Raw genomic sequence first — 27,075 nt, forward strand, 5'->3', positions numbered from 1 at the left:
AGGGTGAGAAGAGGGTGGGAAAGGGCAGAGGGTCAGAAATAGGGGTTAAATATATATATATATATATAATATATATGAAACTAGAAATGGAAAATTATTGATGATAACACGCATGGTTAAGCAACTATGCAGTATATTCTGGATGGGAAACCACATTTTGTAAGTTGTGATGATGTTTAGGGAATGAATGTAAATTAATTAATTAAAAAATATTTCAGGAAAAAAACATGAAAATTGTTTTTCTTGAAATTAAAAAAAATGCATTAAAAGTAAAAAAAAAAAGATCTGACCTCAAAAGATTCAATATTTCCACATATTTTCCTTAAAGTCATTATGATAAATATACTTTAGCATGACATGAGAACTGCCACGAACAAGGCTTGACCATTTTTAAAAACCAACACGCAATGAAAATTCTCTAACACAAGCCTCAGTATAATCTTTCTTCACTGACCCAGAAGGTATTTCAAACTCTCGTAGTGTATCATCAGGTATGAACTTACTCTACCAAGCATTTCCCCTTATTTTTGTTTCTGTCTAGGGTCCCTGTTTTCATGGGTGTTTTCATCCTGCTGACGTAGGTCTTTCCTTAGAACTCCCCTCATGAGTACTACAAAGAAATCAACTGATTAAAAATATAATACCAGTAGTTTTCATTTACTGAAAATTTGCCGTCTGTCTGGTCCAGTGCTAATTTTTTATGTGCATTATGGTATTTAATCTTTGCTACCCTGTGAGGTAAGTCATAATACCCATTTAATGAATGACAAAACTGAGGGACTGAGAAATTAATTTGCCAAGGTCACAAGCCGAGCATCTGACTAGCATGGGAGAAGGTCTCAGATCTGCCTAACTACGGAGCCCTGGAGCAAAGATGCAGGTGCATCTGATTCAAAACGGGGCGTTAGACTCAGAAATGCCTAGGCAGAAGGCAAAGCTGAATCATAGCAAGGTTGTTTTTCCTCCATGTCTTCTACAGCTGTCAGTCCTAGCTTTCATCAAGAAGGGTTCCATTTCTGAAACTTCCTGCCACTCTCCCCCAAAATACAACTCCTCTAAAAGAAGCTAAATAAGCAGCTCTTGAAGGGTTGTTTTACTCACATACCTTCCCCTTCAGCAACTGGACCCAACTGGCATTACATTCTTACAGTAACGGACTCTACTTCTCAGTCTGCCTCCTCTGCCTGAAATGCATGCTCCTTCTTTGTGATAACACTTTCTAAATCTGTTAAATCAGTTTACAGAGAGCTGGAGAAATACATTTACTTCTCTCAGGATCTGGTGGCCCCAAACCTGGCCAGTCCATATACCAGGGCTCTGCCTTCCCGGCCTCTACTAGGAACCTGGGTCTTTCTGGGAGTGAGGGTAAATTCTAAGCCACATTTTCCCACCCTGCAAAGCATTTTCTGCAGCTGCCCAAAAAGGCCAGCGGAGGCCTTTGTGATTAGCAGGAAGGGCAAAGAATGAAATCTCCAGCTAGGGGACCTAGGCCACAGTGCAGTCCATCACAGCCCTGAGCTGGACCTGGGGAAGCCTTGGGGTGAGCCATGAAAGAGCCCTCAGTAAACTCCAGCCATCAGTGACTGCCCTGGCTGCCCGCAGCCACCACCCGTACCCTCGGTAGGCCCAAGCCAGACGTGGATCTGGGTTTCTGCCATCACCGCTACATACTCACAGTACACACAGGCAGTACACTCCCGGGACGCTCTCACTGTCTCTCAGCAAATAGCTGCCATCCAGCCCCGTGGCGAGCAGAAGCTTCTCCCCGGTCTCCCTGCTGATTTTGCCATGATACACAGCCACCGCGTCCATGGCCTGGTGGACTTTTGGGCAGGCAGAGGCAGGAGATCTGAAAAGGCACAGCCAGACCCAAGCCAGCCACCTGACTCCCGGTTCAGCCAGATGTGCAAAACAGACAGAAGCGCCCAAACAACAGGATGTTGTCTACCTGCGTTAAAACCTCCTTCCCACACTTCAACTAAAACCAACTCAGCGATTTTGCAGCTTGGTTCAATCAAACCTGCCACAGGGTTTTATCTCCCGCCCCTTAAAAGAGGACTCGCAGAGGAAGAGGAGGGACATTGGAAGAAGGATCTTGTAAGATCTGGATTCTAGGGACAATGAAAACCCTTGCACACAGACAGAGAAGTTTGATAATGCTTCTATTCTGGCAGTTTTCCCAGGGGCCACAAGGGATGATTTGGCTTACCTAGTCCCTAAAGGGGTTGATGATTGAGGCGAGTTGGACCCGCCATCATGTGGAGTAGAAACAGACTGACAGAATGAAAAGACCAAAAGCTCTGAGACCCAAACATGGAAACTGTTTGTTTCCATATACTCTCAGTGTGCAATTCCTACTGAACATTGACCACAAGGTTCCTACAGAATCAGAGTTGGTAGGTGAACAATGGGCTTTAGGCAAGTTCTTCCTATCCCTCTCCCTCTTACTTCATGTAGTCATCTTCAGCAATCTTGGTCCTGAGCAAATAATGATTTTTCCTAATGCCTTGTCCAAGATTCCAAAGTGCTGGTGGAGGCATAAAAATCACAGTACACATCCACAGCTGTCCCATATTTATCTATTTGATGGGCCTCAGATGAGAGAATGAATCATTTAACTGGTGGTGCCCTGTCATATAGATTTGTATGTGTCCCTTGGTGTAGACAGCCCACCTTTCAGCATGTCAGCCATAAAATCTCTTTTAAATAATTTCTGCAAGTGTTTATAGTTGCATTGAAACTTTTAGTCCCTGTTGTTTCTACAGAAGTTTTTTTTATTCAATTGATGCTGAACTACCATTATTTTTTTTTAACCTCACAGCCTTAACTCTCCTTCTCTGAAATAAAGCATTGTGTCCATTTAAAAATGTGCTCAGTGGGACCAGCAGTTAGCGTAATGGCTATGTCGCTGGATTCCCATGTAGTCGACCACTGTTCTCGTCCTGGACCCGGTCGCTTAAACTCACGCCAGGCGCGTGTGTGTGCGTGCCCAAGATCCCGAGAGGAGATCGGAGGAGAAGGGATTACAGCATGGCCATCCCCCCTGGGGGGTGATTTCTCGCTTTCTGTCTCTCTGTCTCTCTCTGTCTGTCTGGTGAGCGCACATGCCCTATAGCAAAAACCTCTCAAAAAAAAAAATGTGCTGAGTAATATTTCCCAAAAATTTCCTCCATTTTTACCAGAATAAGACTATTTAATGCCTGAATCTGAATGGTTATATGCATGTGCCTTAGATTATGCAAAATGCTTTTAAAATTGGAATTCAAATAGTTGAAGATATATTGTCTGTTGTATAAAGCATCTTTGAAAAGGTCACAGAAAAGGGGTATCATGAAAAATCATGCATGGATTTCAATATTTCTGCACCAAAATAAACTTACACTTTGATGTAATTTTTTCATGAACGTTTGGAAGTCCCCTCATAGCCCTTGCACAACTTCAGTGCTTAGTTCTTTAAGAATATAGCAAGATTGGGAGTTCAATAAGAACGATATTTAAATCCTCGCATGTCCTACCAATGCATGCCGCTACCTTGCACCAAAGGCAGATGTTTCCTTTTCACTGACTTGGGTTTGGAATAATCCTCTAAAATTTCAGTGGTAGCTAGTAGTAACTCCCTCTTGACAGAAGAGTGCCCAGCTTTAACAGCTAAAATGTAACTATCATCTTTCTATAGTCATTTTCAACATTAGGAATTGAAAAAAAATTAAACAACATTCATTAACTAAAAATTGATAAACGTTGATAGAGTGCAGAGAAAAGGGAACTCTTACATTATTGATGGGCATGTCAACCATTATGAAAAACAATATCAAGGTTCCTAAAATATCCATACATACATACATACTCTATGACCCAGCAGTCCCACTACGAGGAAAGGAAAGGAAATTAGTATATTTCAAAGATATCTGCACACCAATGTTTATTGCAGCACTATTCACAATAACCAAATATGGACCCAACCTAATGGATAAAGAAAATGCATGTGTATACACACTCTCACACACAGATACACACACACACACACACACAAAGACACACACAAAAACGTAATGTTATTCAGTCATTAAAAAGAATGAAACCCTGGGGCCAGCAGGTGATATGGTGGTTAAGGTGCCGGACTCCCACATGGTCAAACATAGTTAAGTCCCAGACTAGGTGGCTTGGAAATCACACGGAGTGCATAGGTGTGTATGCCCAAAATCCCAAGAGAAGAATGAAGAAGTAGGGACTATGGCATGGGCATCCTCCCAGGGAGATGATTTCTCACTTTTTCTCACTCTGTTTCTCTGTCTCTCTCTGGTGAGCACAGATGCCCTATAAAAACAAACAAACAAACCAAAGAATGGAATTTGACATAACATGGGTGAGCCTGGAGAACATTATGTTAAGTGACATAAGCCAGGCATAGAAAGAGAAATGTTGTCACTCACATGTGGAAACTTAAAAAAAATGGAAGGAGAGTGGGAGAGGGGAAGAGTGTAGGAAAGGAAATTTGAGGAAAAAAATAGAAAGGTATGACATTTGTGGGACACAGATATGGTTTATTACCTGTTGATGATAACATAGTGTTCTCAACTGGGCTGCTCTGAGGTGTATGTCATGCTGAGTAAAGTCCTTTTACAATCTAAATGATGTATAGTGATTGAATGTATAAATAATAATAATAAATTTAAAAGACTCAAAAAATAGAAGAAAAGTAACTACTAGCGACTGGGCAAGGTAGGAAGGAGAAAGACATAGATGTTAATTAACAGACACGAACTTATAGATAGATAAGAGGAACAAATTCTGGTATATAAAGTACAATCAGGGCCAGGACCAGAAGATGGCATAATGGCTATGTCATTGGACTCCCATGTAGTCGACTGCAGTTCAAGTCCTGGACCCGATGGCTTAAACTCACACAAGGCACATGTGTGTGCATACCCAAGATCCTGAGAGGAGATGAGATGGCAGTGTGGTCATCCCCCCTGGGGGGTGACTTCTCACTTTCTGTCTCTCTGTCTCTCTCTGTCTTTCTGGTGAGCACACGTGTCCTATAGCAAAAACTGCTCCAAAAACAAAACAAAACAAAAAAAGTACAACCAAGGAACTGTAGTTAAAAAACAATTTATTATATATTTCAGAGTACTTAAAACAAAGGATTTTTGGGACCAGCAGTTGGTGTAATGACTATGTTGCTAAACCGACTGCAGTTTGAGTCCTGGACCTGGTGGCTTAAACTCATGCCGGGCGCGTGTGCGTGGGTGCCCAAAATCCCAAGAGTAGAATGGAGGAGAAGGGATTGCAGTGTGACCATCTCCCCTGTGGGGGTGATTTCTCGCTTTCTGTCTTTCTGTCTCTCTTTCTTTCTGGAGAGCGCACACACCCTATAGCAAAAACCTCTCAAAAAAAAAAAAAAGGATTTTGAATGCTTCCAATGATTGATATGATTGGCATACTAATATCCTGATTTGGTCATTAAACATCGTACTCTTATACTGGAAAAAAATCACATTATACTCCATAAATATGTACAATTATATGACAATAAAATTATTCTCTCAAGAAACAGCTTTCAAGATGACATATGGAGATAGCTTTGAGAAATCGAACCAAGATTATTTCATTATCTTTCTACTTCATATGTTTTTGACTAATTTCACCTCTCACCCCTTTTCATGATTTGGGTCAAAGAGAAAATTAATCTGATATGTGAATGCATGCTCCAATGTTAAGGACTTGAAAAGTTAGTCTGCCCTGGACTCTGCATTTTGAGCAGGCAAGTGGTTAGCCCAGAGAAATGAATCGCCATGGTGAGATTTCAAATATGAGAGGAGAAAATAGGGAAAAAGAATCCGTTAGATCAGTCTACATGGGTAAGAGCCACCTGTAAAGCGACCCATGAGAACATTCTGTCTCACATAGGTAAAAAACAAAACCTAACCTTTATTCATCTCTGAACAGCCCTGAATGAATTGTCCACAAACTTAGGAACAGAGAACCCTGGATCTGACAGCATGAGCGTACCAAGCATTCATCTTTTCTTTCTCTGTTTTGTTCCATGTTGCTAAAATAGCACACCTGTCAAAGCAGCCAGGTACGATGGGGTTCAGCACAACTAAAATCATAGATAAAAAAAAAAAGAGCAGATAAATTATAAGGTAATAGTACAACTCTCACATCCAGTACCTCATTGTCATCTCACAAGCAGGCTGACAGCTGAGCCAGCCCACTGGTGCCTTGTTGACAAAAAAGACTGACATCTTCACTCTCATGCTATACCAGTACTAAACCTGACTGTAGCAAATTCAAAACTTCATGCCGAGCTTGAAGTGTAGAGGAAGAGGAATTGAAATGACTCTCTTTCTTCTCTCTCCCCAAACCCACAAGAGAGAGAAGGGGAAAAAATGAAAAAGAGGAGCGATGGAGATAGTAGAGGCACTGATGGAGTGTTATGAAGAATAGGCCCAAAGTACAAATATAAACCACCTGGGAGCAGAATTTTCTGGCTGTATTGGTGATCTCCCCCATTAAGATATAGTGTCCACAATGGCAGGATATGGTATACTTTGTTCACCACTGTATACTCGGTATGTGGCACATAGTAGATGCTACATGTATTTCTGGAGTGAATGGATGAAATTTATGCTGTCAAGAATGTAAAAGAAACAATACTGAAATGGTCTTACATGCATGCTCATACATACAATAGTAGTTCTACATGTCTCTGACCCACCTTTGAAATGGCAAGATAAGGGGCCAGTGGGTGGCATACTGGTTAAAGGCTCTAGACTCCCACATGACTGGCCACGATTCCAGTTCCAGACCTGGTAGTATGAAACTCACATGGGCAGCTTGTGCGTGCATGCCCAAAATCCCAGGAGGAGAATACAGGAGAAGGGATTGTGGCTGACCCTCACCTCTGAGAGGTGATTTCTCAATTTCCTTATCACTGTCTCTGTGTCGCTCTCCTCTCTGGTGAGTGCATGTACCCCATGGCAAAATAATAATAATAATAATTAATTAAAAAAGGAAAGAAATGACAAGGTAAGTTGGAAGGAGCACTAGAGCAGGAAATCTGGGAGTCAAACCATACTCCATATCTTGCCACTAAATCGCTTCCTCTCTCTCAGCCTCATTTTATCCATCCATCAAATGGAGTTGACCCAGATGATCTCTAAGGCTATTTCTGGCTTTAACAATTCATACTCTAAAGGAAAGCCAAATTATTTTAGAAAGAAGCAGGAAAGATGGGCTGAATTCATTTGTGTGCAAGAAGCAAGACCTGTTTCCTTGAGAGAGAGAGTTATCTTCTTGTTGTTCTAAAATTAATGTAAGAAATAAAAATCATAGTGCAAAAGAGAGCTTCACAGTTTAAGGAAAACTACAACCTTTTAGAATATAGATGTCGTTTGAAGCCAGCAGGTAGCATAGTGGTTTAGGCACTTAACTCCCACATGGTCTACTGTGGTTTGAGTCTCAGACCCAGAGGCTTGAAACTCACACTGGGCACATGTGTGTGCATGTCCAAAATCTCCTCTCAGAATGGAGGAATCGGGATTGTGGCATGGCCATCCCCCTTGGGGGGGGGAGTGATTTCTCACTTTCTCTCTGTCTCTCTCTGTGTCTCTGGCAAGTGGACACATTCTATATATTTTTAAAAACTCCCTTAAAGAATATAGATATAGCTGAAATCAAACATAAAAGCATTGCAAATGAGAACAACTGTCAACCAAGGTTGAAAGTATCTTCTTACCTAAACTTGTCACTTGAGGGCTCCAATAGGTGACAAAATGTTGCATGTGGATGTCCTGTCTGAGGTGCTAATTGTCTTCATTTAAGATGCCCTAGGCTATGCTCAAACCCAGGTAGATTTAAAAAAATGATGTCAAGGGTGGTCAGTTTTATAGAGTGGATCTGACATTTCAAAATCTTTTTCTCTAACCTTTCAAAACTAACTTTCTTCTTCTAACTAGCTCATCTGGAGGTGTGAATTCTCCTGTGACACTGTTATGATATTGTCACCTGTGGTGAGTTTACACATTCTCTCAGCATTTACTAAAATTCACTTCCTTTACAAAAAATGAAAACAGAAAAAAAAAAGTAAGGTTTTCTCTTCTAAAAAAAAAAATAGCACCTTCTTTTGATAATATCTGGGTGTACTTATGAAGCTGATCTTATTTAAATGCCCTTTATTTTTTAAGTGAGAAGTCAGAGACAGGATTGTTGCGTGTGTTTATTTTAGCCTGGTTTAAGTGTATTTGTTCTTTCAACCAACATTTGTAAGCATTGACTGGTACGTCAGACACTAAAGTAGGTATTTAGATTAGGAAGAAAAAAAAAAGCACAGGTCAGGTTGCTCACAGTCTAGTGGCAAAGACACACAAGCAAACAGACCATTACATTCACTTCATACGAGTTGTGATAGAGGAAAGGATAGGGCCTTAGGGGTATAGTACTGGCACATGTAAATCAATCTATATTCTTAACCTGTGTAATCTATTTGAGATGCCAAGCCCTTTAGCTTTCTGTGTGCTATATTGAGATTTTTTTTAATTTGTCCTAATTTTACCTCCTTCATGACTCAGAGGAAGCTCCCTTATTCTAGCTGAAACTCCCTGCTTCTGAAGTTTTATTCTTAGAATAATAACAATAGTGAATATTTGTTAACAGCATACTGCATTCCAGCATCCTGCTAAGCAATTTAAATGTATTCCCTCATTTTTCATAGCAAGGACCATATGAAGCAAATGCGGGAGAGATGGGGAGGGGAGAGTTGTTTTCAAAAAAATTCGTGGAAAGTGGATATTATGAAAAAACTAGGTGTGGAACTCAAAATTTGTTCCCTCCCAACATTTAATACTGAGGTCACTGTTCTGAATAGCTTGGGCTTTGGTCTCTTATCTAGCACCTGTAATTTTGACTTATTTATTTATTTATTATCATCATAATCTTGTTTATATTGCATTGAATCACATGTAACTTTACAGTGTATTACAGTGTATTACCTTTCTTTTTCCAGAAAGAATACCATGCATGTCAGTCAATACAGAGACATTAAAATCCCCATTTCATCATCCAATAGCTTTTCATTTTTTCCAGATTATTATTATTATTCCAATTATTTTTTTAAACAGTCAATCACTATTTCTCATTTTGCTTGTGAAAAGACTAATTTTAACTTCCAAGATGTACTTATGCTTATCAAGTGTCAAGGTTCCTATTCCCTGACTCTAGCATGTCTTAGCAGGTGGGACTTACTCTCTCAGCCTGGGCCTCATTGGTTACTGATATTGGAAGGATCAGAGTTAAAGTCTGTTTTCCAGGTTTCTAGGTCCAAATTCTGCATCACCAGCATCTCTATCCAAAGTAACAGAACAGTAAGTTGCTTGGGTTTGTTTTCTTTTATTTTGAAAGCGACCTGGATGTCTTCTATCTGGAGAAGACCTAATACACAGATATGATCTTCCTGCCCAATTCTCCTTATTGGTCCCTTTTCTGAACCAAATGAAGGCCACCCTTTGCCTGTTTTTACTTATCTTTACCCATGACAGTACACAAGATCACTTATGCACTGTGCCTGGAACCTAACTCAAGAGATGTTTTTCTTACTAGTGCACGAATTACTAAGAAATAAGGATGATGTCACATTCCTCTTAGCACACCCAGATCCTAACACAGTCCCTAGCACCAAGTTAGGTCCCATCCTGTCCCTTCTTCTTTCCCTTTATAGAGACAACCTTCTGCAGAGAGTGTGGCTTCTATTTGCCTCAAGGAGTATATCATTTATGACATTGATTTCTTTCACATTCATTGCTTACCAACGTCTACCCTGTGGTCTGCCTCATTTTGGTTTATAGAGACAACTCTTCATATCCCACACTTTGACACGTGACAGGCTAATAAATCATCCTGTAGCTCTTTTGGCCTCACCAACCCATTTGCCTTTGAATTGTGACTGAATCTTCTTTCTGCTTCTCTTCATCCTGAGGAAGAGCCCTCATGGTATGATATCAGCACAAGAAAATAGCACTTTTTTGTAAATGAAGCTCCATTTTCCCATTTAAGAAAATCTGTTCTCTTTCTTGGAAGCTCGAGAATAAAGTTCCATCACTGGGGCTTAATCTGAAAGATTAAAGTCTAAGAGACGGTTATTCTGTCTATATTTTTGCCTGAAAATTTAAAAGAAACCACTGATGTTTTACCATGTGGATGACCACTTTGATCTAGACAACACAAACACCAAAATTTGAAAGAGGAATGGAATGAGATGGACTATAAACATTTCCCTAAGCAACTGTAAATACAAACAAAATATTATAACTCAGCAAACAAAATAACTAATGATGGATTTTTACATGCATTTTACATATGTAGTATTAGTGTTAGTTTGCCTTTACTTCTCAGTAATAAATATTTTACATAAAAATGCTAAAATCGTTGATTGGTGGAGACTCAATAGTTTACATCTTTTACAAAGCAGATCATATGTGTTCTGAAATTCCAAAACTGTCTAGAAATAGACAGTTACAGTAGCAAATATCAAGGGTTACAGTAGTAAAGATATGAAATTTTCCAGTACTTGCTCAACCCTTTTCTGGAATCAATATGGTTCACTGAAATTATCAAAATAAATATCTATCAAGTAAAAAAAAGAAATTAAATCTCTTAAAATTTTTACTTACAGACAAAATCCTCAGAGAACTCTTTGTCATCATTTTATAAACATTGGGGTATGGTTTAATGCTGCCTACCACAAAAGTAATCATAGGTTTCTGCCTTGTGTGCAATTATTTTTGTAATGTAGTGCAGAATGAAGACTAAAACCTAAAACAGTGGATATAGACATAAAAAAAAAGAGCTAGAGAAAGTCTCAAGTGAAATGGTAATACTGCATATTATTTTGAAATAAAACAAAGTCAGTTTTCCTAGAAACTTTTGCATAAACTGAAGGCACACTCTAAAACCATCCGGCTGTTGCGGAAGCTTTGCAACCCAAAAATGCTGCATGCTGCACTTGAGCTCCTCTAAAACTTTTTTGCACTGACATTTAGAATGTATCAAAATTACAGTTTGGGCCAGCTTTGTGGCCCAGTGATTAAGGCCACCCAGAACCCACATGGCCAACCACATGTTCAAGTCCCAGACCTAGCGACTTGAGAAACATTCTAGGGCATGTATGTGTATACCCAAAATCCTCAAAGGAGGGAGAGATAGTGGAAAAGGAATTACCATTTCCCATGTGGGAGGCTTTCTCTTCTCTTCTCTTCTCTTCTCTTCTCTTCTCTTCTCTTCTCTCTCTCTCTCTCCTCACTCTCTCTCATCTCTTTCTGGAAACTATACACTCTCTCTAGCAAAAAGTTAAAAAGTCAAAGTTATATTTTCTTGCAAAAGTAGTTTCTAATTCATGTTCTCAAAATTCATAGAATTTTAGAAGGAAGTACTGATGGATTCTGCGGTATTTTCATTATTACAAACAGCCTAGTGAAATTATCGATTTGCTGGGATTAGACTGCATGTAATAATAATAATAAAATTCAATGAATCCTCACAAAAATTCTAAACTAAAATGGTAAGCGACTGCTTTTTGTTAAAATTATATGGGGGGCCAGCAGGCGGCATATTGGTTAAGGCATTGAACACCCCCATGGCCAACCACAGTTCAGATCCCTGACCTGGTGATTTGAAAATCACACTTGGTGGCCAGCACGTGGTGCAGTGGTTAAGACACTGGACTCCCACATGGCTGAGCATGATTTAAATCCTGGACCTAGTAACTTTCTTGGGGCTAGCAGGTGGTGTGGTGATTGAGGCACTGGATTCCCACGTGACCAATGGAGGTTTGAGTCCAAGACCTGGGAGCTTGCTTTCTCATTCTCTCTCTATATATATCTCTAACTGAAGAATAACAATAAACAAATAAAAATTTTTAAAAGAAAATCATACTGGGCACGTGTGCATGTCTGCCTAAAATGCCAGGAGGAGAAGGGACTATAGCATGGCAACCTGCCCTGGGGGATGATTTCTCACTTTCCCTCTCACTGTCTCTCTCCAGAGAGTGTACACGTTTTATGGCAAAAACCAAAACCATAATAATAATTATATTGACTTTGTATAAGGGACCTTAATGGTTTAAATAAGCTTTCCTGATTTTTTAAAAGAATTATTTTATTTAGCTTCATGTATTTTTTTTGGGGGGGGAGAGGTTTTTCGCTATAGGGCGCGTGTGCTCGCCAGATAGACAGAGAGAGATAGAAAGTGAGAAATCACCCCCCAGGGGGAATGGCCATGCCGCAATCCCTTCTCCTCCATTCTCCTCTCAGGATCTTGGGCATGCACGCACACGCACCTGGCGTGAGTTTTAAGCCACCGGGTCCGGGACGTGAACTGTGGTCGACTACACGGGAGTCCAGCGACATAGCCATTATGCTAACTGCTGGTTCCCAGCTTCATGTATTTTTTTATTTTAATTTGATGAGAGAGAGAGGAAGTGAGAAAGCAAGCCACCAGGTCCAGGATTCGAACCACAGTCAGCCATGTGGTAGTCCAGCACCCTTAACCACCATACCACCTGCCAGCCCCAGGCTTTCCTAATTTTAACTGAGAAAATAATGATTTCTTAATTAATGCCATTTAATAAACAAAACCTCTTAAAATTGGTATCTACTGGCTAAAAACTGTGATGCTGGAATAATTGATGTTTGGTGCATATGTACGTTATTTCTTCTAATAGCACAGGTGGTCATTGGGGAAAAGCAATCATTCCAATGGAGTACAACACATATCAAAACTGCCTTGAATGCATATAGCTTACTTGATCTATAAAGTAATGAAAGAAACCAGAGATTCCTAGTGGCATAACTTACATCTAAAATTGATACATGAGGGAGCAGGTGATGGCACACTGGTGACACAACTTTATCAACATGGGAAAGGCCCTGGGTTCATGTCCTGAGACCTCCCTGGGCATGACTGTGGTCCACACCAACTGAGACTGCGAGTGGATTGTGGTGTGAGGATTTTGTTGAGGTTGCCTCCTCTCAGAAATATAAAAATTATTATACTTTTAAAAATGTATTTAAATTGGCAGTCAGGATGATATAATGCTTTCTCACAATTGCTTTGAGGCCCAGAGAAGTTAGGCTAGATGGGCCCAGATCTCACCTGTTAGAGGGATCCTTAGGTCCAGTGAAGGGAATTGTACTCCAGGAATTATATTAGATCTTCTGGGATTACTCAGTGAATCAACACTTCCTATTCCTATTACACTGTGTTTCTGAATACTTTTCTTAAATATCAAAAAATAAATATAGTTGGGGCCAGCCAGTGGTGTGGCAATTAAGTCAACTGAATCCCACATGACTGAATGTAAAATTCAAGTCCCAAACTCAGCTTGAAAAATACACCAGGTGCAGGTGCATGTGCACGCATGTCCAAAATACCAAGAAGATAGTGCAGGAGAAGGGATTGCAGCATGACCATCCCCCCTAGGGAGTGTCTTCTAATCCCACCCCCATCAGTCTTCAGCTGTGCACATACCCTATAGCAAATTTTTTTGAAATAAATAAACATAGTCAAGGAGACAATCTGTTCAACAGCAACCTCATAAGGTCATGGGCTAGAGTTGTTTAGTACCCTTAAGTGTATGTGAAGTTTACTGCCAGTGGATACACTCATTGTATCATGTGTCAGAAGTGAGAAAACCACTCAAAAGTGCTATGCATAGTACCTGCACCACATAAGAATCCACTATCAGAAGAGAGGCACAGATGTTTGACTAGAGACATCCATTGCAGCAACTCTACGGTAGGAAAATCCAAAAATATTGGATAGATGGCTGTACCTAGACCAGAGGGGTGAGATGAGACTAACAGAACACCAGGGCGGGATTTTGGGGAGTTCTTGGTAGAAGAGAGAAAAAAAAAGCAGTCAATTGCCAGAATTCACAAAGGAATCAGAGATGGCCAAAGCCTCCCACAACAGGGGGGAGATGAGCAGGACTATCCTCTAAAGCTTCCAATTTCCTGCTCAAATTCCAGCACTTCCCAACTGCAGGAGAGCACCAAAAGCAACACAGACTGTATCATGGGGACCTGCAAGAATCTGCTGCCCCAAGAGAATGGTGAATTTCCTTGCCAAACCCTAGGCACACAGTACCGTTGTGGGAGTTAAATCAGGACATCTCCCTAGATTGACAGGACTACATGCCCACTCCTTCTCCTCCCCCAGAATACCAGCAACAGCTCTGTGAGCCCTCTGTTGTCTTCTGCAGAGCAGCTTCTCTGGACCTTCCTAAATAGTGTTATTGGAAGAGTAGTGAGGCACAGTTGACAAAGAGGAGGATGCCAAGAATCTCCCCTCTGGGGAGAGGAGGAACAGATGGGAGTCACAAGGCCTGTTTTCTAGCCTCAGGGGGCAAATGCCAGAGACTAGTGCAGGAAGCTCCTGTTGAGCCATAGCCAGACACAGCTCCAGCAATGCTCTCCAGCCGCGCAGATGTGCATGAGCTGGCAGACCTACATGGCTTCTGCCAGTGGACTTGCAGGTGGAAGTGTGGGCAGTTTAGCTCTGCCCTGGCCCCTGCAGATGCTTGGTGGATCTAGCCATTACCCTCCAGTTAAAGACAGACATAGGTTGGAACACTCACACAGCTTGCACCAAGGGACCGATTGTTGGATGTGCACAGTTCTCATACCATACTACAGCCTGGACCTGGAACCAGTGGACAGACAAGCACAGATCCTGCCCTGTCGCCCTAGCCTCACAGATGTGTGGCAGGGTGCAGGTGCATGTGCACGCATGTCCAAAATACCAAGAAGATAGTGCAGGAGAAGGGATTGCAGCATGACCATCCCCCCTAGGGAGTGTCTTCTAATCCCACCCCCATCAGTCTTCAGCTGTGCACATACCCTATAGCAAATTTTTTTGAAATAAATAAACATAGTCAAGGAGACAATCTGTTCAACAGCAACCTCATAAGGTCATGGGCTAGAGTTGTTTAGTACCCTTAAGTGTATGTGAAGTTTACTGCCAGTGGATACACTCATTGTATCATGTGTCAGAAGTGAGAAAACCACTCAAAAGTGCTATGCATAGTACCTGCACCACATAAGAATCCACTATCAGAAGAGAGGCACAGATGTTTGACTAGAGACATCCATTGCAGCAACTCTACGGTAGGAAAATCCAAAAATATTGGATAGATGGCTGTACCTAGACCAGAGGGGTGAGATGAGACTAACAGAACACCAGGGCGGGATTTTGGGGAGTTCTTGGTAGAAGAGAGAAAAAAAAAGCAGTCAATTGCCAGAATTCACAAAGGAATCAGAGATGGCCAAAGCCTCCCACAACAGGGGGGAGATGAGCAGGACTATCCTCTAAAGCTTCCAATTTCCTGCTCAAATTCCAGCACTTCCCAACTGCAGGAGAGCACCAAAAGCAACACAGACTGTATCATGGGGACCTGCAAGAATCTGCTGCCCCAAGAGAATGGTGAATTTCCTTGCCAAACCCTAGGCACACAGTACCGTTGTGGGAGTTAAATCAGGACATCTCCCTAGATTGACAGGACTACATGCCCACTCCTTCTCCTCCCCCAGAATACCAGCAACAGCTCTGTGAGCCCTCTGTTGTCTTCTGCAGAGCAGCTTCTCTGGACCTTCCTAAATAGTGTTATTGGAAGAGTAGTGAGGCACAGTTGACAAAGAGGAGGATGCCAAGAATCTCCCCTCTGGGGAGAGGAGGAACAGATGGGAGTCACAAGGCCTGTTTTCTAGCCTCAGGGGGCAAATGCCAGAGACTAGTGCAGGAAGCTCCTGTTGAGCCATAGCCAGACACAGCTCCAGCAATGCTCTCCAGCCGCGCAGATGTGCATGAGCTGGCAGACCTACATGGCTTCTGCCAGTGGACTTGCAGGTGGAAGTGTGGGCAGTTTAGCTCTGCCCTGGCCCCTGCAGATGCTTGGTGGATCTAGCCATTACCCTCCAGTTAAAGACAGACATAGGTTGGAACACTCACACAGCTTGCACCAAGGGACCGATTGTTGGATGTGCACAGTTCTCATACCATACTACAGCCTGGACCTGGAACCAGTGGACAGACAAGCACAGATCCTGCCCTGTCGCCCTAGCCTCACAGATGTGTGGCAGCTGCAGCTCCACTCTCCAGCTGAGCAGTAGTGGTGCATAGTTCCCAATCAGCCTCACAGCCTTGCAAGAGGGCCAACCCAGCCCCCTCCTAAACCAACAACAACCTCTGCCATGCCTGCCTGCATCAAACCATTTATAGAAGGCTGCCATAGCTATTGAGAGAATCAGGTTCTTAAATGGACAGCTTCCTCTATCTCTAAAGACTGAACACAAATGGCTAACTAAACTAGCCACCCCCTGAGTCACAACTTCTCAACAAACATCCTACATCCATCCTGTGTACAACACATCCAAGAAAAAGATCATTACCTATTTTCAGCTGATATTTCTCAGTCAGTTATCTTCCCTAGAAGAGGATCCTGCTACTTGCACAAAGTCTGAGAACTCATACAACATCCAACAATGCAGTAGTCACTACCACTTCATGAGAAGCCACCCTCTCTATAAGTAGAACACCAGTTCACAACACTAACCCTATCTAGAATCCAAAAATGCTGGCCCACAAGCCCCCAGCAAATCCACTCATGTCTCTGAAAATACATAGTCTTTAATAAATAAAGGCCTGAATAAATAAATAAAACACTGCCACGATAAAAACTAACTCAGACATTAGGAAGAAGTATTGCATCAGATAAAAAAAAAATCAATGCAAGGATGTAAGGGACATGAAAAGCAAGCAAATATATGTCCCCCCAAAACACATGCTAACTCCACAGTAACAACAGACAAAAAGCAAGAAATCACAGCAGTATTGGAAATAGAATTTAGAATATTGATCATATCAAAACTTAACAAAATAGGAGAAAATGCAGACAAATAATTTCAGGAGATGAAAAAAAATAATGCATATCATGGGAGAGCTATTCAATAGAGAGACAGCCATCTTAAAAAGAATCATACAGATCTTTGCCTCTGGCATGGTAAGAGTGACCATCACTTGCTAGCCACCAAAGATCTTGGTGTCATCCATGTGCTACCACCCTGTCCGGTGCTTCCAGTATTGTAAGAACAAGCCATACCCAAAGTCTCACTTCTGCTGAAGTGTCCCAGATGTCAAGATCCACATCTTTGATCTGGGGTAAAAGAAGGCAAAAGTGAACAAATTCCCACTCTGTGGCCACATAGTGTCAGATGATATGAGCAGGTCTCGTTAGAGACACTGGAGGCTGCCTGTATTTCCACAAACAAGTATGTGCTGAAAAATTGGGGAAAAGATGTTTTTAATATACAAGTGCGGCTCTACCCTTTCCATGTCATCTGCACCAACAAGATGTTGCTTTATGAACAGGGTGCCTTGGGAAAGCCTCAGGGCATGGTAGAGAGTCCACATTGGCCAGGTTATCATGTCCAACTGCACCAAACGGCCGAAAAAGGAGAATGTGATCAGGTCCCTCTGAAGGGCCAGGTTGAAGTTCCTTGGCCATCAAAAGATCCACATCTCAAAAAGGTGTGGCTTTACCAAGTTTAGTGCTGATGATTTTGAAGACATGGTGGCTGAGGAGCACCTCACCCCCATTGACTGTGGTATCAAATGTATCCCCAATCATAATCCCCTAGACAAGTAGTGAGCCTTGCACTCATGCGGGTCCACACTGTGCTGCCCCTCCTTAACCATATTCATTAATAAATCTTACTTCTGTTTAAAAATAATAATCATCATCATCATCAAATAGAAATCCTGAACATAAATAATACAATACAGGAAATTTAAAATTCTGTAAAGAGCATCAACAACATGTTGGACCATAGAGAAGAAAAAAAAATCTGAGCTTGAAGATACATAGAAAATGCATAGAAAATCTATTTCATAAACTATTAACTGAAAACTTCCCAAATATACAAAGAGATACAGACATCTAGTTGTAAGAAATCCAAAGGATGCCAAATAGATTCAATATAAGAAGACTTCCTTCAAGGCACATTATAATCTAAAAGTCAAAATCCTAAAAATAGATTGAGATAAGTGCCAAGTTACCTATGACAGATACCCCATCAAATTAACTTCAGACATCTGAACAGAAATCTAACAGACCAGAAGGCAATGGAAGAACATATTCAAAATTCTGGGGGTAAAAAATTAACAGTTTCAGCCAAGAATGCTGTGCCCAGCAAATCTTTCCTTTAAATTTGTAGAAGAAATTAAATCATGTCCAAGCACCCCTCTACCAAAAACAAACAAACAAACAAATGAAGAAAATAATCAATACTAAACCAGCTCTTAAAAAAAACTGTAGGGAGAGCTACATCTGAAAATGAAAGGAAGATAAATAGCACCATGGAAACACAAGAAACTGTAAAACTCACTGATAGAATAACCATACAAAGAAGAAAGAAAAATGTTTCTTCCACTATCTAAATCTACCAAAGACCTATGAAAAACAATAACAGAAAAGAAAAAAAAAAAGAAATTCAAAAACACACAAAAATCAGAACCCAATCAACAAAATGACACTGTAAATCTGGACATATCAACAATATCACTAAACATAAATAGATCGAACACCGTAATCAAAAGATATAGACAGATGGGAACCAGCAGTTAGCATAGTGGCTATGTCGCTGGACTCCCACGTAGTCGACCGCGGCTCACGTCCCAGACCTGGTGGCTTAAAACTCACGCCGGGCGCGTGTGCGTGCGTGCCCAAGATCCCGAGAGGAGTATGGAAGAGAAGGGATTGCGGTGTGACCATCCCCCCTGGGGGGGTGATTTCTCGCTTTCTGTCTCTATGTCTCTCTCTCTCTGTCTTTCTGGCGAGCACACGCACCCTATAGCGAAAACCTCTCCAAAAAAAAAAAAGATATAGACTGGCCAAATGGATTAAAAAACAGGAGACTTCTATATGCTGCTTGCAATAAACACATCTCATTGGTAAGGACATAATAGATTGCCAGTGAAAGGTTAGAAAAAGTCTTTTCATGTAAACTAAAAACAAAAATGCAGGTATTTCCATTCTGATATGGATAAAACAGACCCTTCAAAGATATATTGAATAAAACCCCTAAAGTCAGGGCAATAAAACCAAAAATAGATAAATGGGATTACATCTAGCTAGAAACCTTCTGCACAGTAAAGGATACAATAGACAACCCACAGAAGGGGAGAAAATATTTACACAAAGGATTGACAATCGGATTACATAAGAAACTCAAACAGCTCACCTGGAAAAATTAATAATTCAATCAAATAATGGGCAATTGACCTGAAAAGACAATTCTCAAAGGAAGACATACAAATGGCTAAAAGGCCTACCAGAAAATGTTAATACCTCCTATCATAAGGGAAATGCAAATCAAAACCACAATGAGATAACACCTAACTCCAGTCAGAATGGCTACTATCAAAGAAACCAAAAATAGCAAGTACTGTCAAGGTTGTGGAGGAAAGGGAACTTTCCTGCACTGCTGGTGGGAAAGTAAATTTGTACAGCCACTATAGAAAACAGTATGGGGGTTCCTCAAAAATCTAAAAGTAGGACTACCATATAACCCAACAGTGCCATTATTGAGTATATACCCAAAGCACAGGAAATCACTCAGCTGCAAGACATTTGCATCCATGTTTATTTTTTTAAGAATTCTTTTTATTTAACTTACTTACTTTATTTATTTATTTATTTATTTTAATTGACCAAAGAGGGACAGAGTGTGTGAGAGAGAGAGAAAGTGAGAAAGCAAGCCGTCAGGTCTGGGACTTGAACTGCAGTCAGACATGTGGAAGTCCAGCGCCCTTAACCACCACACCAAAAGCCAGTCCCTGCATCCATGTTTATTACAGCATTATCCAAAATAGTTAAGTCATGGATCAACCTAATTGCCCAATAATAAATGAATGGATTGGGAAAATATGGTATATATACACGATGGAATATTAGCTATAAAGAACAAAATTAATTTGATACAAAGTGGATGAATCTAGAATATATAATGCTAAGAGAAATAATCTAGACTAAGAAAGACAAATACTATATGTCCTCACTTAACATATATCAAATGTCTGCACTCTTTGGTGGAAACTGAAGGACTCTAAAGCATCAAAATAGAGAGTGTAACGGTAGACATGAGAAGCTGTGGTAAGACTTTGGTGAAAAAAATTTTAAGGGACACAAGAATGCATGTAAATAAGACAAAGAGGCTTTGGGATGGTGTACTACAGCAGAGTAAAATACATGCAGGATTTAATGCATACTTCAAAAAAACTAGTAAATCTATAATCAAATGCAATACAACATAATGTTCAATGTTGTAGCTAAATATGTACATGTCCACTATTTGATTATTATACACTATACATATGCTTTAAAAACCATACTGTGCTCCATAAAGATACACATCAAATATACATAAACCAAAAATAATAATATAAAAGTTAAAATTTCTAAAAATCTTCTACCATTTGGTGTAGAGACTTTACAAAGCAAGTGATAAAAACATGATGTACCTCTTTGCCACTCTGTTATATAGTGCCATGATTTTACAAACTTCAATTCCATTGCCCATTTTGCAATACGAGTCTGAAGCTTTTGAAGTCTCTTTTCCTCCTCCTTCCTCATGGGAAAAAATAACATACATACACACACACACACACACACACACACACATACATACATATGCACACATATATTGGACTGGCACCTTATCCACTTAAAAACATTAATTCAGACAGACTTTAAATAGTTAAGATGTGTTCTATCTTAGCCATATGGATACTGAACCAAACACAAGTCACTCCCACTGCCTAAATCACCACTTTTATTATAGTCCTGGTGACTAAGATAACAAATGGCCCTATTCACTGACAGCCCACATGGTCACATATCCAAAAATTTGAGATTCTAAAAGAGCAGCTCCAGGACCATCAGACTGCCACTATGCCTGAAAGTCCTTCCATTAGTCATTTCATTGAGTTTAGGCATTCATGATCTCTGATGACATGCAAATGTATCACTCGGTAAGAGTAAAAGCTTAAGGCAATGTAATATATTAGAAAGAGCAGAGATATTAAAATGAATAAAATTTTATTTTAAAATCAGAATTCACCAATTCCCCAATTTTGGTATTTGCTTTCTGCATCTGTAAAATGGAGGTACTAGTATCCATTTTGAAGAACTATTAATATGGATACCTATTATACCTTACAATCGCCAAAAGGGGTAATGTGCTTAGAGTACCTGGCATGCTTACTAAGCACTCAATGGTAGCTGTTATTATCATTAATAACCTCATACACTCATTATCACAGCATCTACAGCAGAATCCTTAGGCTAGAGAAAGGGAACTAACCCTTGTTAGAGCTCAGAGGTCATGTTATTCATTAAGAACAAAGTATCTGAACTCAGGTATCTGAGTCCAAAACCCACTCTCTTCCCACAGAAACCTGCTCCTCTTTCTTGCATGTGTCCAACCTATAAGAAAGTGGTAATTTGACAGCCTTAGTGACTCTAGTTCCTTTGAAAAGTTAAGCTCAGAAAGATTGGATAATCATATTGAAGTACATGAAAAGCAGGGCAGCAGGTAGCATGGTGGTTAAGACACTGGATTCCTACATGCCCTGGACCTGGACTTCGACCTGGTAGCTTAAAACTCATGCCGGGTGCATGTGTGTGCATGCCCAAGATCCCAACAAGAAAATGGAGGAAAAGGTACTGTGGTGTGGCCGATTTCTCATTTTCCCTCTCTGTCTCTCTCTGGCAAGCACATGGGCCCTATGGCAAAAACCTAAATATATAGACAGAATGAGTCTATTTTCACACAGGCCTAAATGCTGATGAAGAGCAGAGTCCATTTTAAAACCACAAAATAGGCAACTGAAGTGAGACCTAGAATGACCTGCTGATACATGAAAATGAATTGTGTTCTCCCAAGTCATCTGTGTCACATCTTCTCAAAATTCCAAGGAGCTCTCAGCATATGCAATACCAAAATAGCACAAATCCAGAAAACCTTGCTTTAGATGTGATGTCTCTGATAAACTCCTTCCTCTCCAGTGCTCCCCCACCACCACCAAATAACCAAGGCCCTCCTAGTAATCAGGATTCTGAGGGTACTAGTAGGGTAGGGTCATTTTTGTTCTCTGCCCCCAATCCTGTCTCTATACCAAACAGGTAGCATCCTCCAACCCCTTTCAACATATGGAGTGTTTCCCTGTGAGCAGTTTACAGCATGGCTGCTTTCCAGAATCCTGAGCACCTTGTGAGATGATGCACAGGACGGTGGGGACAGTGTGTGAAGGGCAGAAAGGCAGAGGGAAATTCCAGGTCATGGGACATCAGGGCACCTTGGGGAAACAGAGCCTCAGGGAAATGACTTCTTATTTCACAGAGAGAGGCTGGGTCCTAGGCAGGCACCCTCCCACCTCACCACTCATGTCCCACTGACTCCAGAAAAGCCACCTTCAAGGGACCATGTGTCTTCAGACAGTGAGGGTAGCAGTGACAATCACAGTGGACTGAAAGTTCTATATATACCCCATCCCCATTAGGTCTGTAATATGTAGGAAGAGGAAAGGCCTTCTAATAGTGAATGGGATTGAACTTTTCTTCACCATAGTGGGACAGTGGGAAGATGCATATGTAAACTGCCACCTCTGAGTAAACTTGCGCCGAGATACACACTACACAGAAGATATAGCAAGCAAGTGCACGCTCTTTATTACTAGTTAGTATCAGAAAGCCGCTGACAAAAGTTGATCTTGGTAAGCTGAGCAGGATCTCATGTGGGAACTTGAGGATACCTTTTGTTCTAATTAAAGGTTGACCCTTGGTTCCCTCCTTGCCTTGCAAAACTTGCCGTGAGGGACCAGAGAGCCCATAGAAAACACCCAAATAGAAGAGATGGATCCAGAGACATCCTTAAGCCAGTTATATTTTAATAACCCAGTTAGTCCTCTCATGAGAAGCACCATCCATAACCCAATGGCCCTCATGTTGGCCCCTGGAATTCATTTTGTCCTTCATACACTGTTGACTACAGCTCAAGACTGAAGGCTGGAAGTTGTAGCCAGCACTCCCCTAACACTGCCTTTCTTCAAGTCAACCAATAGTCTTTACAGTAGGCTGGCGGGCAACCAGGAAAATAGCTGTTCCTCTCAAGGAAGGAAACCAGCAGGGGGTCAGAAAAGTCTGTCTGTACTTTCATGAAGCCACTTAACCAAAGTTTACCACTCTGCTCATTTGTTTCATCTGGGACCAATGAAATAAGCAATTTGGTGACTCAAAGCCTTCATGAAAGCCTCTTTCACATTGTCCCCACAACTGCAAATACAGATCTGGATATTATTTCATTTGGTTTTACCCAAAGGAGACACATCTGATCTAAGCTGTATCCCAAATTGGGCTTCCTCCTCTCATCTAAAAAGCTCACCAAAAAGGATTATGATGTGGGCACCAGATAATACCATATAATTCTAAATCCTAATGAACACTAAGCAATAAATGCTTGTTTGTTAAATGAATTAAATGAAATACATCAAACTTGTCATCTATAGAATTTAATACTGAAAGTCCCCGAACTCTTCTAAGTTAGTCCATTGTCCCAGTGAATAAATGAAATTCTAAAAAAAAGAAAACATTTTACTCTCCCTCTTTCCCCTGATGAGTGTTAATCCATTTCTTCTTTCTCGACTTCCTCTCACTCTTCTCAGCTCCAGCCAGCGGGGGGGTCTCACAGAGGTGTGGATCCATCAGATGTTATTTCTTTCCGTTGTTGGGAGATCTTCTAATGGGACAGGTTCGGTTTCTTTAACAACAAATAAGGTCAAGGGGGCTGGGACACAAAAGCAGGACCTCATCTATAAAACATTAGAAAAAAAAGAAAAGGAAGAAGCAAAGGTGAACACCATGGTAGTTTCCAAAGGAACAATAACATTTTCAAGGAAAAGTGGTGCTCCTAAAAATTAAACATACTTTATGATTCTAAAATCATGTGCTTGCTTCCAGCCAAATATTTCTACATGGCCTATTCAGGGGAAGTAGATTAATAAGGAAACAAACAAAAAAAAGAAGGGGGGGGGCTTCATGGCATCAGGTTCTCCAAGATGCCAAGCAATCAGTATCAGCCATCCAGCATCTGCCACCTGCAAAACTTAAATGCATTTATGGAAAATCCAACATTTAGAGAGTGTGATACTCAAAAATAATCTCTTTGTTCAAGTAAATGAACAAAATAATATAAATATGTACAGATTTGTATGCATGTATATCTATACTGAGGAAAAGCAGTTAACTGGAGTAATGAAATAAATAATAGATTATTTTACTTTATTTTTTCCCCATGATAATTTTTGTCACAAATTTTCTGTGAGGTAAATAAGTTACTTTTTGATCAGAAGTGGGGAGGGGGGTGTCTTAGGAAATTTGCTCCTCTTTTGGAGTGTTTCCATCTTACTTACCTTCCTGAAATCAGTGAGTTTGTCCTGGGTCAAAGTCTCCATGCTCAATTGGCATGCGCACTTTCTTACATTTGTAGCAGGCTGTGCGCCATGAGTAATTCCATGCTCTACACCGTGAGCAGTCCCAATCCAGGAAACGACGTCCTGGGACAGGCCTTTCCTGTTGCTGAGATTCCCAGGTTCTTCTTCCTTTTGGTTGCTTCGCCTTCTGCCCCTGAGGTTGATGTTTCTTTGAATTTTCTCTCATGTCATGGTTCTTGTTGTACTCCAGGAAGGTTGCCTGGGGCATTTCTGAATCTGCTTCCTGGCTTTGACTCCTGCTAACCCCCCAGGGGACCATCCTCTGGGCCTTCTCCGCACCTTCCTGGTTGTGGCTCCTGCTAAACCTTGGGGGAGCCATCCCCTGGGTCTCCTTTGCATTTTCCTCCTGGCTTTGGCTCCTGCTAAATTCCCAGGGTGCCATTCTCTGGGCCTTCTCCACACCTTCTTCCTGGTTGTGGCTCCTGCTAAACCTTGGGGGAGCCATCCTCTGGGCCTTCTCTGCATTTTCCTCCTGGCGTTGGCTCCTATTAAACCCCCAGGGGATGATCCTCTGAGCCGTCTCTGCACCTTTTTCCTGGTTTTGGCTCCTGCTAAACCTTGGGGGGGGGATCCTCTGGGCCTTCTCTGCATTTTCCTCCTGGCTTTGGCTCCTGCTAAACCCCCAGGGAGCCATTCTCTGAGCCCTCTCTGCAACTTTTTCCAGTCCATGGATCTTGCTTTCCCCCTAGGGGCCAGTCTCAGGAGGCTTCTCCAGAGTTTCCTCCTGGCTTTGGCTCCAACTGTCCCCCAAGGAGACAGTCTCATGGGGTCTCTCTAGATCTTCTTCCAGGCTTTGGCTCTCTCTGTTCCCAATGGGAGCCATCCCCTGGGGTCTTTCTGGACCTTTCTCTTGATTACAGCTCCCACTGATCCCTAGGGCAGCTGTACCCTGGGGCCTCTTTAGATCACTTTCTTGGTTGTGGCACCCACTGTCCCTGAGGAAGGAAAGTCCCTGGGACCCCTCTTGATCTTCTTGGTGATTGTGACTTATGCTGTCTCCTAAGGGGGCTGACCCCTGGAGGATCTCAGGACCTCCCTCCTGGATGTTATTGTCCAGGTCCCACAGTGGGATCATTCCCTGCAAGCCTGCTGTAGTCCATGGAACAAGTGGGTAAGTCCCCGAAGGGACTACCACTGCTTCTGTTTCCATGACTACTGCTGTTGGAATAGCTTGCAGGCATGGAACTCCCACTAGGAATGGTGGAGGGAATGGAAACAGCACTGGCATTGGCTGAGGGGGTTGCACTGCTTGGGCCCAGGGACCTGAAGGTCCTGGAACATGAAGAACAGCTGTTGGGGCTGGCACTTGGGCCTCAAAATACAACCTGCCAGGACCTCCCATGGCTACTGTGTCTCTTGGCTGATCAAAATTCGGGGGCCATACTACAGACCCATGCTGTTCAGGTTGAGAACCAGGCACTGTATGGGCCAGTGAGGTGGCCTGGGCCAACCTCTCAGCCTGGAGCAGCCTCCCACGCAGCACATCACACTCATTCAGAGCCTGCTGCAGGGCGGCCTGTGTGAAGCACAGTTGAGCAGCCATCTCCTCACGTTCATCACGTGTCTGCTGCAGTTCCGCGACAAGAGCCCAAGTAGCTGCCTCCCACTCCTCCACCTGCTCCTGTAGCCGTCGAACCCGGTAAGCCTGCTGTTCCTGCTGTCTCGCAACTATACGCACACTCAAGGCTAGCGCACTCCAGGCACAGGCCCTCTTGATGGTACGGGGAACCTGTGGGTCCGACACGACGGTCTGAAGCCGATCTTCCACCTCACTCCAGGGCCTTGAGCGGAAGGCTATGTAGAATTCGGGGCCGCCACCATTCATGAGGACTTCATTGTTGATGAACCTGATCACATCGTTATGTCGGAACCCACTGGCGTGGTCACCAAAGTCCAAGGCCATTGCTGCTGCGGCCCAGTCAAACAATCCCCTCAATAGGCGGTTGGTCACGCTGTAACTGCCATGCCGCCACCACCAGTAGAGTTTGCGGCCCCTAGACGATCTGTCCCTCACCTTCCGGCCCAGTCCTACTTCAGTCTCTGCCCAATCCTGGCCGCCACGTCGGCCTCCTTCTTCCCTCAGCCAGTGGTTCCCCACACTAAGAGCAAACGGCTCTTCTCACCATGCCAACCCCTGCCAGGCAAATGCGTAACACGTCACAGAGGCTGAGTCATGCCGCAAGGCCTGCTGGGAGCAGCCACCCTCAACGTAACGGTCCCTATAGGGTAACGGCTGCCCTGGGTTCTGCAGTGAAGCAATAGAAGCTTTATTTCCTAGAGCCTGGTAAGGAATTGAGTAGATACATGCATGGGGGCTACTCTTAGCTCCATCTCTCCTATTTCCAGTTACTACTGGTATTAATATTATATATATTATATATATTTAATAGAGGTATTAATTACATTACACAATATAATTAATATTTATTGATTATTATAATTGATATAATTAATTAATCTAAATAAATAAAATAT

The 27,075-nt window shown here is 41.9% G+C and overlaps 2 protein-coding genes and 1 pseudogene across 2 annotated transcripts in view; 1 reads left to right on the forward strand and 2 right to left on the reverse strand.

The window, feature by feature from the left end:
* Positions 1–2,003, reverse strand: part of SH2D1A (SH2 domain containing 1A) — a 37,776-nt gene extending 35,773 nt beyond the window's left edge. Inside the window, exon 1 of the mRNA XM_006165694.3 lies at positions 1,676–2,003. Within this exon, the coding sequence (XP_006165756.1) occupies positions 1,676–1,812 (137 nt within the window). The 5' untranslated portion in view covers positions 1,813–2,003. The remainder of the gene's footprint in view (positions 1–1,675) is intronic.
* Positions 2,004–17,101: 15,098 nt separating this feature from the next.
* Positions 17,102–17,698, forward strand: LOC106733528 (60S ribosomal protein L10-like; annotated as a pseudogene).
* A 6,021-nt stretch (positions 17,699–23,719) lies between these two features.
* On the reverse strand, positions 23,720–26,540 carry LOC102498750 (testis-expressed protein 13D). The gene is given in 2 exon segments (XM_014583028.1): positions 23,720–23,919; positions 24,520–26,540. A coding segment is annotated over 1 exon segment (1,974 nt). The 5' UTR covers positions 26,504–26,540; the 3' UTR covers positions 23,720–23,919; positions 24,520–24,529.
* Positions 26,541–27,075: the final 535 nt, after the last annotated feature.

Source organism: Tupaia chinensis, unplaced genomic scaffold, assembly GCF_000334495.1.
Source record: "Tupaia chinensis unplaced genomic scaffold, TupChi_1.0 Scaffold143996_1, whole genome shotgun sequence".
Taxonomy (NCBI): domain Eukaryota; kingdom Metazoa; phylum Chordata; class Mammalia; order Scandentia; family Tupaiidae; genus Tupaia; species Tupaia belangeri.